The sequence below is a fragment of the Pholis gunnellus genome (genome assembly GCF_910591455.1).
Source record: "Pholis gunnellus genome assembly, chromosome: 11".
In the NCBI taxonomy this organism is placed as follows: domain Eukaryota; kingdom Metazoa; phylum Chordata; class Actinopteri; order Perciformes; family Pholidae; genus Pholis; species Pholis gunnellus.
In genome coordinates this window covers 12,910,000-12,925,817 of record NC_136538.1, presented here as the reverse complement: position 1 = coordinate 12,925,817, position 15,818 = coordinate 12,910,000, and the positions used below count along the sequence as shown (strand labels likewise).

The following is a 15,818-nucleotide window of genomic DNA, read 5'->3' as shown; positions in this document are numbered from 1 at the left end:
AAACAGTCAACAGACCTAACAAAACCAAAGACCATGACAGAAGGGTTCAGTTCATCATTGATGCAAACAACCAGCTTCTGTTGCTGCAATTGCTAAAGAGAAAAGCCACCATGGCTGGACTCTCGAAAAATGGATTTACATTGATCTCAATAGATTTAGAAGATGATTGCTCCATCTAACATGTTTACTGTTGCTTTTCATTGTCCTGTTTAAGAGTCAAATCCTCTGTTAAGATTCATTTTATAGTGAAATAATAAATCGAATGTGTATATCTTGGTTTTCAATCAGCTCACACAAAATTCCTCTTCTAATATGTTAATAACCTACACACTGTCACATGAGTGAGGAACTTGAGATGCCAGAGAAGCATGATAGTAATGATCACAAAGACAAACCATCCTTGTCTACCCCGAGTAAATCATAACCTGCTTTCAGCTGTTTGTGGGACTGTAGACTGTATTTGTTACCATAGCAGGGTTTGTTAAACTTAGATTCTCAACAGTTGCAGTGTGATGAAGGTTCATGTTCGATCCAAAGGGCTACAAATGTGCACTGTGAAAAGCACTTTCATGGTTTGTGTGGAAAACAGACTTGATTGATCGCTGGGATTCCACTCATGTTACGGTTAAAAGGTAGAAAAAAGCACAGCAGACTCGTTTGTTGATCAGTGGCAATTTACTTACATTAGTTTTCACAACACCTGAATCACATTGACTAAATTAACCATTTAAAGTGCTGAGTAACAGAAATATAAAACACAATCTACGTACAAAAATCAATATGTACAAAAACATGTTTGCGGCCGTATAAATCAGTTCTACCAGTCACACAAACACTCATACAAAAATGTGTCCTTCACTAAATTTCCAATACTAGTGCAAATGTGATGACGAATTTAATTAAAAAGTGTTTCCCTGTGGAATTAGGCTGCCGAACGGCTGGGACATTAGAAAAAGCCTGTTGGCACAGTAACACACTGCTGCGTTCTCAGAGAGCACTGCACACAAACATCACTGTATATAAACGTGTAAATGTGATGAACTCACAAAAATATGCTTCACAGTTTGAAATATACAGCCTATGTTCTCAGAATCCAGCAGCAGCTCAGTCCATGTATTAGTACAAAACATTAATGTCATATAATAAGTCTCTTTGAGATGTTTATTTAAAATGATGAAATATTCCCTGCCGATTCCCTTGTGCCCTGTGTCGCCCTGAGGTCAACTCAAAGATTGGCATGTATGTATGACTACTGCAGTCACTTTGCTTCTGGTGAAGAATAGTGGTTAAAAACAGACATTTTTTTATTTGCAATTTTTCACCAGAGTGACAATGTGCCACATCTGTGCAGGAGTGCACCATGTGTCTCTATTCAGTCAAGCGATGCCACAGTCATTTAAAGCTGTAACCCACACAGGCCGTTCCTCTCAGGAGAGTTTCATCTGGGCCCGCGGGATGTGATTCATATTTAACTGGTCACTGGAGATAGAGACATTGAGAGCAGTCAAATGAATCAGCCATGTGATTTCCAGTAAATACATCTAGATGTTTGTAATTTTCAGTTTGTGCTACTTACTCGTAGACATCAGAAGATGTCATTCTTCTGTAGTACTTGGCTAGTTTGATAGAAAAGATGATGCTGGGGATGAAGAAGATCATGCACCAGCCCAGACTGAACCAGAACGCGTTCTAAAAAAGACAGAGCACGGGTACAATGAGGACTGGTAAAAAAAAAAAGAGAGGGATTTTGACAAACACAAACATTTCACCATGTACAGCTGTAGGTGGAGCAAACAACCTCTGATCCTCACCAGAGACTCCACTATGTATGAGCAGAGGATAATCTCAACAGAGTCCACAGCTCCCGCCACCGGCCCACAGCGGCCCACCTGCTGTGTGATCTGAGGGAGAGTACACAGATCAGCAACAGTACAAACCTACAACCATCGGACACATACCAGTGTTCAAATTGTAAAAATCTGAACAAAACTTACTGTAACATTGGCCCAGTCAGCATAATTAATGAAGTAACCCAGCTGACAGTCCAAAAACTTCCTGCTCTCCTAAGATTATGAGAGAGAGAAAGAGTAAATTCCACACATTTTCTCCTTGCTTCATGTGGGAGGTCATGAGGAATCAGTGGAACGTCTGGCCAACTCAGCATGTGGAATTCTGGGTAAATCCTCTGAAGTGACCCGTATATAACTGCAATGTCGGTATGATTAGGCAAGGCAAGGCAATTAGGTTACTCATACAGTACATTTCACGCACAGAGGCCATTTTACATAATGCATCACACATTAAAGGATAAAGTTGGTGATATTCTATATTTCTATTACTGTCAACAAATTCCACAAAAAGACCAAAACCTCCAACAACTACTTAATCTAATTAACAAGTGTTGTCTGTGCAGAAAGGTTCTGACACAGTTTATTATAATACGTCAATGAGCAACACCGTTGCACTGGGTGACATGTTCCTTCATTATCATGAACACCAACACACAATTGAGTTTATTTTGGGTCAATCCCATGTGCACAGTAGTGGTGACGTAAACACTCACCAGATGCACCAGAGATGCATGAACCGCAGCTTAACATAGTCACAGACAACTGCAGTATGTGCAGCTGTTTGGCCAACTTTTGCTAAAAATTACAATGCCCAGCTGTTTTAGGAAATGACTGGGTCGTTTAACACACTAAATGTAGTTAATGCGCTGTTGATGTGAAACCAATGAGCACATTGTTTCAACTGCAAGCAGCACACCTCCTCCTCACCCCCCCCCCCTCTGGCTAAATAACTGACTGACCACAGGCAATAACAGACCACATGGAGCACTCTTTCTTCTGACTCATGTGACTCGTGGCTCTACTCACGGTCTTGACGATCTGTGTCGTATTTGTGTTGAGGAAGTCTTGTGCTGCTCCCACATTGCTCAGCACCTCCTCCACTGTTCCCTAGGAGAGCCGGAGTGGAGAGAGAGAGAGAGTGAGCCGCAGGAAGAAAGAGAGCAGACTTACTTTTATTCTTGGCAGTTTCAGGTGTTAGTCAGTGCACTCACATTGATTCTTTCCGCAGTGGATTCAAGGCGCTTGATGGTTGACTTCAGGTTATCCTGAGGGCAAAAGCAGTAGAAGTTTAAATTCAGATGGATGACCAACATGGGAAAACCAGAATAAGGACATTTAGGTGAGATGGCAGCCGAGATGGGGCAGGCTACTCACAAGTTGCGGGATGATGATTGTTTCTATATCGGTCTGGATCTGCCTCAAGTTCCTGGCCTCGTACTGGAGCTCTTCTCGAGTATTAGTGTTTCTCTAGAAATGAGCAAATGGTTGTTTATTTGAACGAACACAAGCGTCAGAAGAAAATGGCATTCAGTGAGGAATCATGTGACGTGTTCATAGGTTAAAATGATAACAGGGCATTATGTATTATGTCAATGTGACTCACTTGAACGGCGGCGAGCTCATCAAGTCTATCTGCTGTCGTATTCAGATTGATGCTGGAAATGTTGTTCATCTGAAAGAGACAAGCAAGGGACACTCGGTGACGACGTCAAGTCACGCGTGGACGCGTGTCATGAGGATGAATAATGCCTACCTGCTGCATGACAGCAGTGGAGTCAACGTGTGTAGCATTGTTGGAGAAGCGTCTGAGCTGGTTTTTAACTTCAGGGCTCAGGAGAGTGATGGCGGACAGAGTGATGTCTGTATTCTCAAAGTGCTGCTGGATCTCCTCTGTGTACTGTGTGTGGGTACCGACACATTTCAACATGCGTTGAATAAAGTTATAGTATTGGAACATTATGTATTTCGACTGTTAGGAAACTCACTTTAGTGACATTGAGCAGGTCGTCGAGGTTTATGAGCTCGTACAGGTGGAGTGTTGTCCACAGAGACTGGTTTTTCTCACAGTCTCTGTAAACATTAACATCAAGTCAAAGTTATTTGTACACCGAATCACAATAATACATTTACAGGGCTTAATGAATCCTACTAACTTTACACCCATAAAGAAGACAAAATCAAACTAAATACATAGAGACAAGCCTGTGTGTATGCATGCACATGAGTATATGCTTGTTCCTGTGTGAGAGGTGAATTGGCATCACATACCTATAGATATCAGAGATACTGATGTTGGTTTTCAATCCCAAAGTTGAACCAATATCCAACCCTGGAATTAAACCTGGAGTATCAATGATCTGTGGAGAGAGGAGGCATTAATATTAACACAAGGCGTCTGTAGCCGCTTTGTATTCCAGATACCTGCAGATATTGGTGTGTGTGTGTGTTTGTTTTTTTATTGCTACCTTTAACAGTTGTCCGTCGGTCCAGGGCTGACAGAGCAGAGTGTAAACGTTCCCGCCCAGCAGGAAGAGCAGCAGCACAGCAATCATGAACAGCCATGAGAAGAAGAAGCTGAAACCTGCACCACTGCAACCACATCCAGGTCAGAGGTTCAAACAAGCGGTAAGGAGGTGAAGCAGTTTGGTGTTTCCCCTCTTCTCACATGTTGCTAAAATGAATACGACATTACAACCCAGCACTCACATCATGAGGAAGGTGCCTCCACAATCCGCCGCGCAGGAGCGCTCCGTGGGGTTTGCTTTGGGTGTCAGACCCAGAGGGCCCAGGACCAGACCCAGGAAGTTACACACCACCACCAGGAGGACCACGCAGCACAGGACCACACACACTGCCCATCTGAAGAGGTTTACACACACGTTATGAGCGTGTATGTGATTTTTGGCTTTTTCTTGCATTGATCTCATGTGTTAGCGCATCCGGGTGTTTTACCTAATATGCTCGGCTCTCTTGATCTCTGGTGTGACTCTGTCGATATCTCTCTGCAGCTGGTCCAGAGTCTCCGACACATTGGTCAGAGCAGATAAAGGGATGTCATTGGTAACCTGAGAGATCTGTGTTTTTATGTTACCGAACTGCACCTTGCTGCCTAAAAGACACAGAGACACACAGAAACACATATATATATTTTTAATATATATATATTTTTAATTGTTCTTACCTTACAAATTAAATAAGTTAATTGAGACACTAATATTTTTGAAAGAGGTCTAAAGTCTGTGACAGTTGACTCACTTTGAACTACATCCTTGGTGTCGTTGGTCACCCTCTGGGGGATGCTGTCGAAATAGTCCTCCGCCTGAAAGGCAGTGAATTCATTTACATAATATCATAATAAATACATAAAGTGTTGAAGTTGAATTGTGTCTTCCTGTCAAGCTGTTTTCTTTGAAAAAGTAGCAACGCGTTGTTGTAGTCAGCCAGTAAGTCTGTTGTGTGTAGCTAAACAACTATTACATTATCTTTGATTAAAAGTTGTCAACACTCTTCCCTCTATCTATGCACTTTTCCAGATGTGTCAATAAAGCAGGCATTACATTATATCACTTTGTTTATCAGAAGTCACTGACCTCCTTGATTTTGGATTTGAGATCAGTTTTGTTGATTTCATCCACTGCAGACTGGAATTGGTTCAAGCTGGGAATCTGTGGAGAACAACCCGAGACACAAACCATTGTGACCCGCCGTCACATGTAATGACATGTTATACTTCGAGCTAACAGACGAGGGCAGCAGTCTTCAGCAAAACAAGTCTATAACCATGTTCCTAGATAAATAATAATAATAAATAATAAAGAGCCACTGGGCCACAATAAAATGGCTCGATACCAAAGACTATTGATTGGTATCTCTTCTTGTGTCTTGTTGTCAGGATGGAGATTATATATCATTCTGTACATTCCCTTTAATACTGATGAGGAGATGAGACAAAACAAGATGAGAGGAGAGGAGAGGAGAGGAGAGGAGACGAGACGAGACGAGAAAAGAGGAGAAGAGAGTAAAAGACAGGAGAGAAGACGTGAAGAGATGAAATGAGACAAGTGGAGAGGAAAGGAGAAAAGACGAGAGCAGAGGAGAGTCTGCATGTGTCAGAGTTAGAGTGTAGGAGGAATAGAGAAGAACAGATGGGAGGACTCAGAGGACAAATCAGCTGTTTAGACAAAGCCAAAAATGAAGAGCTATTATCATGTTTCACAGTGTCTCAGCCTGCGTCAGAGTTTGACAGCATAAATCAATAAATAATTAACCATTGAATAAAAACAAAAATAAGGATAATGTCTTGTCAAACCCAATAAAGGCGCTGATTCTTGGTCTGTACTTCAGGAAGTTTGAAATCTGAGCAGTCAGATACACAGAAATGTCCCTCGCTACACAAGGTTACACAAAATCAGGACTTACAGTGATGGAGGTGTCCAGTGTTAGTTTCTGTAGCTCAGGCTGCAGGTTGTTACAGCCAATGCAGTTTGGGTTGGATAAAATGTTATTGATTTGATTTTTAACAGCGGTGAAGTTGGCCTGGAGGCGGTCCGTGCTGGACTGCAACTGGACCAAAGATGAGTCCAGACGGTTCATTTGAAGACCGATGTTTACAGTCTCTGCTCACACAAATGAAAAACACACAGGCGGTTTATGCACATGATTCAAAAGTAACGGTGATTTTAAGATTTTATGACTTTTTTGATGCTAGCTTTGAGATCAGATGTAATTCAAAGAGCTGAAATGAATGGAAGTTCTGAGCAAAAGGTGAACACTTAAAGAGAACGGAGATTGATTATTGGGGGAGATATATTTCCAGCTGCTTTTAGTGAGTGGACGACGTCGGTAAATGATGCATCAGCACTTCATTTGTCATCTTGGAAAAGGTAGAACTACTGCAGCCCAAAAAAACTAACCTACACACTCAACTACAAAACCCAATGGATTAACAATGTTAAAAAAAATATTCCATCCTGGAAGTGTATTCTACTTCAACAGAAGAATTATTAAAAAAAATATATATATAAGGGTAAGAAGGGAAAAGCAGGACCCCGCCTCCGTGATTACTGATCTCCTGTCAAATATGCACACACGCATTGACATGCTCAGACTGAAACAGGACGGAGCATGCAGGCACACCTTGCTCCAGCAGTCTAACCGAGTGCAGCGCTGGGTCCAGGGTTCCTCTGAATCGCTCCTGGATCTCTCTTCCCAACTGAGGTCCAATGGCTGATTTGTTACAAACAAGGTGTGAGGTGTTAATCGAGGTTGAGAACAGACATTGTATCGCAGCTGTTCCTCCATCTAGACATTACATCCTGTTCTTACCTTCTAGGTTTCTGGTCACCTCCTGTACGGTTCTGTAGCTCTCATTCACCACATGGTCGACCTGCTGGAGATAAGCAGAGGAAAAACAAACGATTTCAAAGTGTGCACATAGGATATGGGTTACACAAGATAAACGTATATAGCAGCTTTTGCAAATACAGAACAACAAACACAACCCTACCCTGCCTTCCCCGCACTCTCTTGTGTCTTGAGATAAGTGTATTGACACTGCAGAGCGCAGAGCTGGTCTTTAACCAGACTTGACTGGAGAATGTGGGGGTCTGTTGGCTTTTCACACAAAAGCTGTCGACTCACAGCACTTTGATGGCAGGTGTGTAGGACATAATGTGACTAATCTGCTAATGCTGCGACATTGAGGTCCCAGATCTTTGACTCTTGTATATTTCCACACTCGTGCTCTTGAATCAACAAGAGGTTTCCTCTTACCTGAGGCACAGCAGTGAGGAAGGAGTGGATGTTGTCTATATTTTTGTTGAGCTCCACTTGACTCTGGTCCACACTCACTTTGATGGCTTCGTTACTTTTGAACATGCATATGTTCCCAGCCCTAGAAATATGCACACAAACACACACACACACACACACACACACACACACACACACACACACATTTCAATTTGTGTGAGAAACACACAGGCAGTGAGGCATGCACATTCAAGCTGTCTTTATGTGAATTCTAATTTCAGATAACACATCATTATGCTGTCTAAAAACACAGATGAGAGCACACACACACACACACACACACGCACACACACCCACACACACTCACACACACACACACACACGCACACACTCACAGGAGAATGACTGTGGTGACGAATGCAGTCCAGTAGAGGCTTCTTCTGCGACAGTGAATGGAGGACGTCTGTTTCTGGTACATCTTCCCACCACAGTTGCCGCAGGAGCGACAACACGCCAAGAAGAAGCCAACTGTGGGCATAAGAACGATGTACAGGACGCCAATGGCTGCACACACCAGGAACCCCACTTCATACACCAGGGCCTGAACACCAAACACACACACACACACACACACACAGACAAATACGTGTCACAAGATGGCAGAACAGCAGCAAGAGTCTCTGTGGTCTGTTGTGACGTCAAACACTGAGAGACATCAGCAGGCAGTTTTATATTACTGTGGTGACAGTCCACAATCAGAGAGGATGAAAGGGTCTCAGTAACTTCAGTCGACTCGGATAAATGCACATAAGGCTGCTTTAACGTTGAACATTCACAGATTACCAGCTGGAGGGGCACACACACACACACACACACACATATAGAGAGATAAGTTATATGTGAATAAATGTACATTCACTTACTTCTTTGATGATTTCTTGATTTAACTGCGTTTCAAAATCCTGGACTATTTTCAGGATCAGATCTAAAAAGAAATCCGAGAGAACAAAAAGCTCTTTGTGATTCGGTGTTTTTGAACAACAGAAAACACAGAGGCTATTCCATGGGTATAATATGTCCTGTGTTCCGTACAAACATTTCAATCTCTAGCATTGTAAAAGTGGAAATCTGACACCTCCATCTTGTGGTTACTAGGAAACCGGGAGAGTTTTTGTTACACAAACACATTAACAAACACACAATACAAAGCCTTTATGGCACTGGATATTATTCACAAAACACAGGCGCAGGTAACTGAGAAGATGTGTTGTTCATGTGCTCTTCACACAAGCTATTTATATAGTTCTCACCATCTGTCTGTATCACCTATGAAAGCAGTCTGGCCTGAATGGCCTTCGTAATTTGCATGTTTCCTCATTGCTTTGCATTTCTTTTTATAGCTTTTATTTGACTTTAAAATGCTTTATTTTTAATCTTAACTTAATAGCAAGCCCTCTGTTTGACCACCTGCTTTCGGTTATAATACAATTTATCACATCAGGCTTGTAAAGCAGAAACCCACAGTTTACAATAAGCCATCAAGGTATTTGTCGTATCATAGAGCGTATAGCAGACCGTGTGTTTGAACAACTGTTGACGCCTAACGGTTCACATGGAATGCTTTGAAGTGTAACAGAAGTATCTTTATGTCTAATTGTGTAAGTTGCTAGTGGTTTGAATCCACTTGAAATATGAATATCCAACATGACGATCAGTGAGAGCAACGCCTTTGAACTTGGCAACGGTTGTCGAACATGTCTTTGTCTCCGTGTATTTTCCTTTTTGAAATCGATAGCAAGCAGGAAGTAATAGAGAAGGTTTCATGGAGCATTACAGCACATCACAGGGACAGACAAAAGACCTCAGGTGTGATGCAAGTCTGGGTAAAAAAACAAACAAGACATAAAGGTTAAAGATTGACCAAAGAAAATACAAGAAGTTCCATTAACTCACTGATTAACCAATCCTGTCATCGTTCTGTACTGGCCTTATTGGCTTTAGAGGAGGTTCAAGGATTCAAACCGATGAGTCACCTTTGTAGGGAAACTGTGAGTTTGAAAGGATTTCAATGTACTTTAAGTGGCACCTGGTTGCTCTGCGAGCTAAAGCCTGGACAGGGTCCTACAGGCAACAGAACATCAGGAGAAACACAGCGTTTGATCAGTGACTAATACTGATGACACTGACCTTTAGGAAAAGGGTTAGGCTGGACTGTGTGGAGGAAGGACTGGACCAGAGCGTCCATGAAGCCCACACTGGCGTCCTCCTCCGCTGTGTGCTGGTACTGGGGCTGGGTGAGGCTCTGTGGGGCCGCAGCTGCGGGACAGAGAGTCTGTGGAGGGACGGACTGGGCCAGGCTGAGCCGCAGCAGCAGCAGCACTCCCACCGCGGTCCTGAGCGCTCCGGCGCTGCCCTGCCACCTCCAACCCCCCACGCTCTCACAAAATCCCATGTCTACAGGTGTTGAAAGACGTGGCTGGACAAACAGAGTGATCTCCTCATGGCACAAGATCTGTCTTGATGCGTCTGGAAACAAAGACAAGAAGGCGGAATACAATGACACACTCGTACATGGCAGGGGAATTATAGAGATCGCAGGAGAAACCCACAGACTGTCATCGAGAAAGAGGTCGCAGTGCAGTTTGTTACAAAATGGCAACAGAAAAAACTGCCGCTGTTTTGCAGAAGAAACGTTACAATGGCATTTTATAAATGGGAAATATAAATGTTAAGCCAACGCCTATTTAGTTTCTGAAGAAAACAGTGAACTTTAAGCTTCTATTTCTTACTTCTGTACTTAACCAGAGACTTTGTTTGTCATTGAGTACAGGATGATATGCTGACATTTAAAAAAAAGTCCTGGGACAAATGAGGGATTATTACAACATGTACGGTTGTGGTGTCAGCGCTGTGCTGTTAGTGTAAACACACACAAAAAGCTGCATCTGTCTCAGACACCTGCATCACCTTTATTCAAACCCATGACCGTCTCTCAGAGCAGTATTGAGAGTGTAAACATTATCAGAGCAAGAGGGAAAAAAGTATTCTGCCCTTACGAAACTCCCGCACAGTATTTGAACAATCATTAACTGTGTTTTTTTAATCGGTGTAGCTCTTTTAAGCAAATAACTTAACAAGGGTAAAGCCCTAAAGCCACTGAACACATCTACTTCCTCTTATGGTTAATCAGAGAAAAGAGTCTACTTGTTTTTTTTTAAAACATGATCACCCTCTCTAACCTACACACAGCAGTCTGAGGATATTTACTGTACATACAGCATCTCTATGAACAAACTGTCTGAGGAGTTCCTCTTGGTCAAGGCACTTGTCGAGCTAAGGGTGCGAGTGAGAGTGTAAAAGAGTGAGTTCACAGCCAAAAGAGAGCAGAGAAGGAAGGGACAGAAACCAAGAGGAAAACAAAATGTAGACACAGGAGAGCAAAGTGATCATTTGGCTGTTTTCTCTCAGTCAACTCACCTTCCTTGGTCAAACATAAAAGGACAGTCACGCTGCTCTGATCTCCAGTAATTCAGTAGGGGGCGTGGGACTCTGCTGGTCCTCTAGAAACCTGATATGCTCTCGCTGTGAAGTTGAAGCTGACTGTGTGCTCGCCTGGAGAACACTGGCACTAAGAAGTGAGGGAGGGAGAGAAGGGAGGGTCTTAAGGAGAGACACCCAGGGAGGGAGGGAGGGACGTGGGAAAGAAGAGGGAGAGCGGTGGGAAAGAAGCCAACAAATGGTACTTTTGCCACTTTGCTTCATGGATTATTGACAGAATCAGGAGGAAATGACAGGGTTGCCAAGCCTAATGTACCAGTACGTTTTTTCGTTCACCCAGTCTCTCCAAGTACCTCCAAGCCCATGTGTGCAATGGTGTGGTTTCCAAACAAGCAACAACACAGCCCAAATATGCAGAACAACATAGCTGGGATGGATACACTTGGGGAAGGGAGTTTTGAGAGTTTATCACCTAAATGTTGCCAAGAAATCCACAAAAATATTTCAGCTGATGTTATTGAAAGAGCTGAGGTTTTCCCCATGTTATCACTATTCAGGATATACAGTATAACTCTAGACTACAACTATATTGCTCTACAGACTGAACTATTCCTAATATTAAGCTACTTTCAGGAAAAGAAGTCCCCACCAGGACAAGATGGAGACGGTGCTATTACTCACCAATAACTGAGGCACCACTTTGATGAGGGAGAGACGAAACTGTGACAACTGTTCTCGTTCTTTGAATCGCTGTTCACTGAGTCTTGTTTGTCAACTTGGTCAACAATCCGCTCGGCATCACGACACCGCCTGCTCTTTGTAGCACGTCTGTTACACCGGTGAGAGGAAATACAGTCACAAAAAAAGGAACACCATTGTATAACAGGCTTCCCAATTCTACCGATGCAAATGAGGTGAAAGGACCTGTCTGTCCTCCTGTCCTGTTTTGCTTACCAGGTGCAGAGTCACTTGCAGATCACTCATCCTAGGTTCACCTCCACCCAAAGTCCTTAATTACAGGCTGATCCTTTAATCTGCTACCAAGAGACCAAGTGGCTTCGGCATGTGAAGAAGACTATCATGGCCTTGCCATGCGGCCACTCAGTGATTGACCTAATTGATTCTGTGCTCCTGAAACAACAACAACAACACCTGGGCCCTATTCCTCGTAAGTGCAAGTTTCGAAAAATCACCATAGCAACACATCCATAAGCCCGAACCTGCTCCAGAGCAGGCTTGAGCTAGATCCGCTGGATCAACTGCCACTCCCCCGGAAAAAAAGTGTCAGCTCCCTTCTTCAGAGATCCCATCGATGAGGAAGGGATATTAGTCAGATTAGCGTTTTATAGGGAGAGAGTTCTTCGAGATCGCCAAGATCCGTTATCACATCATGATGACTTCCTGTACGAGCGCTATCGATTCTGCCGACAAGGAATCATTTATTTAAAGACCTTTTCTCGAGCCGTAGCTACATTGAACACCACACGCCATCTACTGTCTCACGGACTGTATCACAGCCTCGCGCTTTTTTGCGAGTGGTTCATGTTTGTACAGTGTCGGTGATGCGGAGAACACCGGGAAAGCCGCTGCATGCCGTGCTGTTCATAAAGTTTATTTGGCGATTAAGAAACGTATGGATGTGTTCATTACATTACCATGACACATGTTGTATTGATCACCATTCTAAATAATGTTTGTGTGCTTAGTTTTTACTTGCTCCCGTGTCCTCTTGATGGCTGGTTGAACTACATGATGGTTGAAAGCACTCATAATGATAATGACAGTATTATTAGTACACCATAGATATCATTATTGTAGAACATGATTAAGGTGGACTCATGATACGAATAGAGAGAATTACACACAATTTATTTTTACTGCTTATTATGAATAATACATAGGCCTACACACCCGCCCATACACAGATTCGCACATACATATTCAAACTCCTATTCTATATGGTAATCTACACATACATGTATATACACACACATATATATATAGTACATGATACATAAGTGCATACACCTACATATATCCTCATAAGTATCTATTAATTCGTATCAGTTAGATACTCTTTGGGCTTGTTTTTATCTACTTATTCTGATAGAGTTGATATAATTATTTTCGCTATAGATCTCATTGGATGATGCATTCCATTAAGCCTACTTAAAGAAATATCATCTGATTGATTGAGGTGATGAGGCACTTAAAATGAACCTATACATTTTCCCAACACTTGCGCATTTAACGACGTCTGTGATATTTTGCCATGCTTCTCGTCTAGCCCTCGCAGCGTTAGATTTCGCCATGATTATGGTCTTGAATTCCTCATATGCGTTCATGATCATCTCCTGCTCGTCAGCGGAGTAAAAAGAGGCTCTTTCTTTGCGTTTATTTGCCGTTGTACTGTTAGAAAATCATGGTTTCGGTGATCGACGCTTCCCCCTTTTGAAGTAGGACGGACACACGCAACGATCCTGATGACTGACATCTGGTTCAAATTAACGAGACTGTTTGAGCGCAGATCAGCCTTTGAGCAACCGAGATAGCCTGATGTCAATCATCGAGTTAATTTAAGGATAATAGGACATTTGATCGACTTAGTTCAACCACGTACGAAGAATAGGGCCCTGACTCCTACTGGTTGGTCTGTTATTGTTGTGGTAAGAACGTCATCCCTCGCTTCCCACCTGTGAACATAGTTATGATTTATAGAAACACCGTTGGCAGGGATTGAAGTCTCTGACTGACATACTTTTTTCATAATTACTTACCGGCTGAATTGGTACAAAATCACAACATAAAGTGTCTTATGTGGTTAAAAGTTCTCAGAGAGTGTAACTCAAATTGAGATAATTTTTTATCACAGATCCCGACTTCCAGAATTAGCTTACATGTGCAAATACCAGACACAACTTTAGCTTTTGTTGGATTAAACCTTTTAACGCAAAAATGATCTGAAGTGTCAACACTCTGCCCTTCTGTCTCCGTTTGGTCTTGTTGTTGTGCAGGACGCCCGAGGTGCGTTTCATTCACCAGCTTTGCAGAGAAAAGGAAGTTATCAGATATCTATTACACACATGGCCATTGTCACAGTTTCTGTCATTCCTCTTTTCTTGTCAACCATCATGGCTGCCATCTTCTTCATTAGTTCTGCCCTGCCAAGAACGGATAAACAGGCCACACTGTGAGTTGCATCCTTGAACATGTGGTGTTTATTAAATCAGAAACCAAGGCTGCAGCCTCTTTGCGCACATTCCAATTCAAATTTTCTCAATAAGACAGTTCAGGAAACACAACTGTACTGGGTACAGCTCACATGGCCATTTGCATGACAAGAAAAACTGAGGTCAGATTTACCAAAGCCTATTTAAGCAGTGGTGTGCCGTCAGGGCCTTCAAGGCCTTCTCTGCTGTCCTAGACACTGACAGTATCCCAAAGCTATAGCTATTTTACAATTTTACAAAAATACACTACGTGTATTCTAAATATTTTCCCATTAGCTTATTATCTCATTGCACAGCTACTGTCTTCCTCAGTTGCTCTGCTTCCAGCGCAGCTTGTTTTAAGTAGAGCTTTTATCCAATCAGATTTCACCTCTGTGTTGTCTCCATGTAAAAAGATCTGCCCGGAGGCCTTCAGCATCACAAGTGACGATATTGTTGATTGTCATAGTCTTCAACCAATCAGATCTTTAGTTTGACATGTTGGGCGTATTCTTTGACGTGCCAGAGCTGCTAGCTGGCCTACAAGTATGTCAGCATTAACGTGCGGCTTGATTGGTCAGTGGGCTAGCGTGACTGTTGTGAAACTAGCTAGCAGTACTTTGTAGTAGTATGAGTTAAAGTTTAAAGATATTATGTAAGACGTTTTTATGTGACATTACATTCTTTGCGTTTTGGCATGTTTGGCGGTGACAATCCCAAAATCGACTGCCTCTGTCGAGCGGACATTTTCAGCCCCCAAAAGCATTTAAACAGCAGCTTTGATAAGTGAACTGCTTTTGTTTTTTTACATCTGCAGTGGCGTTACTACTCTGTTTTTTCTATTGTGTTGGTTTCATGATATGGTTAATATTGTGTATAATATTTGAATGGCGCTGCAGTTTTGCTGGAATGTGCAGAGGCCTGTTGAATGGTGTTATTTGGGTTTTATGTTATTCTACCTGCTTTGTTGTCATAGAAATACATGTGACTGATTTCTTGTGAGTTTGTTCTTGTCATTGTGTTAATTACATTGATTTTGACTATATGCATTGTCCGTTAATGACGAAGCATCCCATCATGCTGCATCATAGTGATAGACCTGCATTCTTTATGAAGCTCTAGCCTAAGTTCAGTCAGGAAGACTGTACTCTTGCATGCCTAAGCCCGTAGTTTATTTCTCATACATCTACCAATCACTCCTCATGCATGCTCATTGTTTCCCTGCTGTCATTGTTCGGGGCTGTCAATCATATCAGCTGTCTAGATGATGAGAGCGACACAATCACTTGGTTGGCCAAGTCTTGCTGCTCTCTCTTTTAAATAGGATTGTCTCTCTACCTCCAGTACATTCATGCTGCTGTTACGCAACCCTCCACCTCCTCATCTCCGCCCAATCTTTGCAGATTCATCATCTTCAGCCACCATCACCACCATTGTCTGGACTCCACAGGGGGGATTCATCTCGCTGCTGCTCCGGGCAGACGCCCCTCCGTTACAAATCTCCTTGTAG

The 15,818-nt window shown here is 42.6% G+C and overlaps 1 protein-coding gene across 2 annotated transcripts; it reads right to left on the bottom strand.

Moving 5' to 3' along the window:
* Window positions 1-656: 656 nt before the first annotated feature.
* Window positions 657-11,196, bottom strand: prom2 (prominin 2). 2 transcript variants are annotated; one of them, XM_079169374.1, is made up of 24 exons: window positions 11,079-11,196; window positions 9,789-10,127; window positions 8,525-8,586; window positions 7,997-8,202; window positions 7,623-7,743; window positions 7,176-7,239; window positions 6,987-7,076; window positions 6,270-6,466; window positions 5,441-5,515; window positions 5,106-5,169; window positions 4,803-4,959; window positions 4,557-4,709; window positions 4,316-4,439; window positions 4,119-4,207; window positions 3,836-3,920; window positions 3,604-3,747; window positions 3,454-3,522; window positions 3,225-3,317; window positions 3,062-3,115; window positions 2,877-2,957; window positions 1,995-2,063; window positions 1,770-1,901; window positions 1,577-1,689; window positions 657-1,479 (listed from the first exon to the last, which is right to left on the bottom strand). In XM_079169374.1, the coding sequence occupies exons 2-24, from the start codon at window positions 10,051-10,053 to the stop codon at window positions 1,428-1,430; spliced, it is 2,559 nt and encodes an 852-aa protein (XP_079025500.1). In that variant the 5' UTR covers window positions 10,054-10,127; window positions 11,079-11,196; the 3' UTR covers window positions 657-1,427. The 2 variants fall into 2 exon arrangements, with proteins under 2 accessions (XP_079025500.1, XP_079025501.1); XM_079169375.1 differs by having other exon boundaries at window positions 1,812-1,901.
* Between the last annotated feature and the right edge of the window lie 4,622 nt (window positions 11,197-15,818).

What these genes read in the sequence shown, in the direction of transcription:
- prom2 (XM_079169374.1), bottom strand. Translation starts at nt 10,053, where the DNA reads ATGGGATTTTGTGAGAGCGTGGGGGGTTGGAGGTGGCAGGGCAGCGCC. An exon ending in CACTGGACACCTCCATCACT is followed by an intron (nt 5,516 to 6,269) that starts GTAAGTCCTGAT and finishes TGTTCTCCACAG; the next exon opens with ATTCCCAGCTTGAACCAATT. An exon ending in ACATCTTCTGATGTCTACGA is followed by an intron (nt 1,480 to 1,576) that starts GTAAGTAGCACA and finishes CTCTATCTCCAG; the next exon opens with TGACCAGTTAAATATGAATC.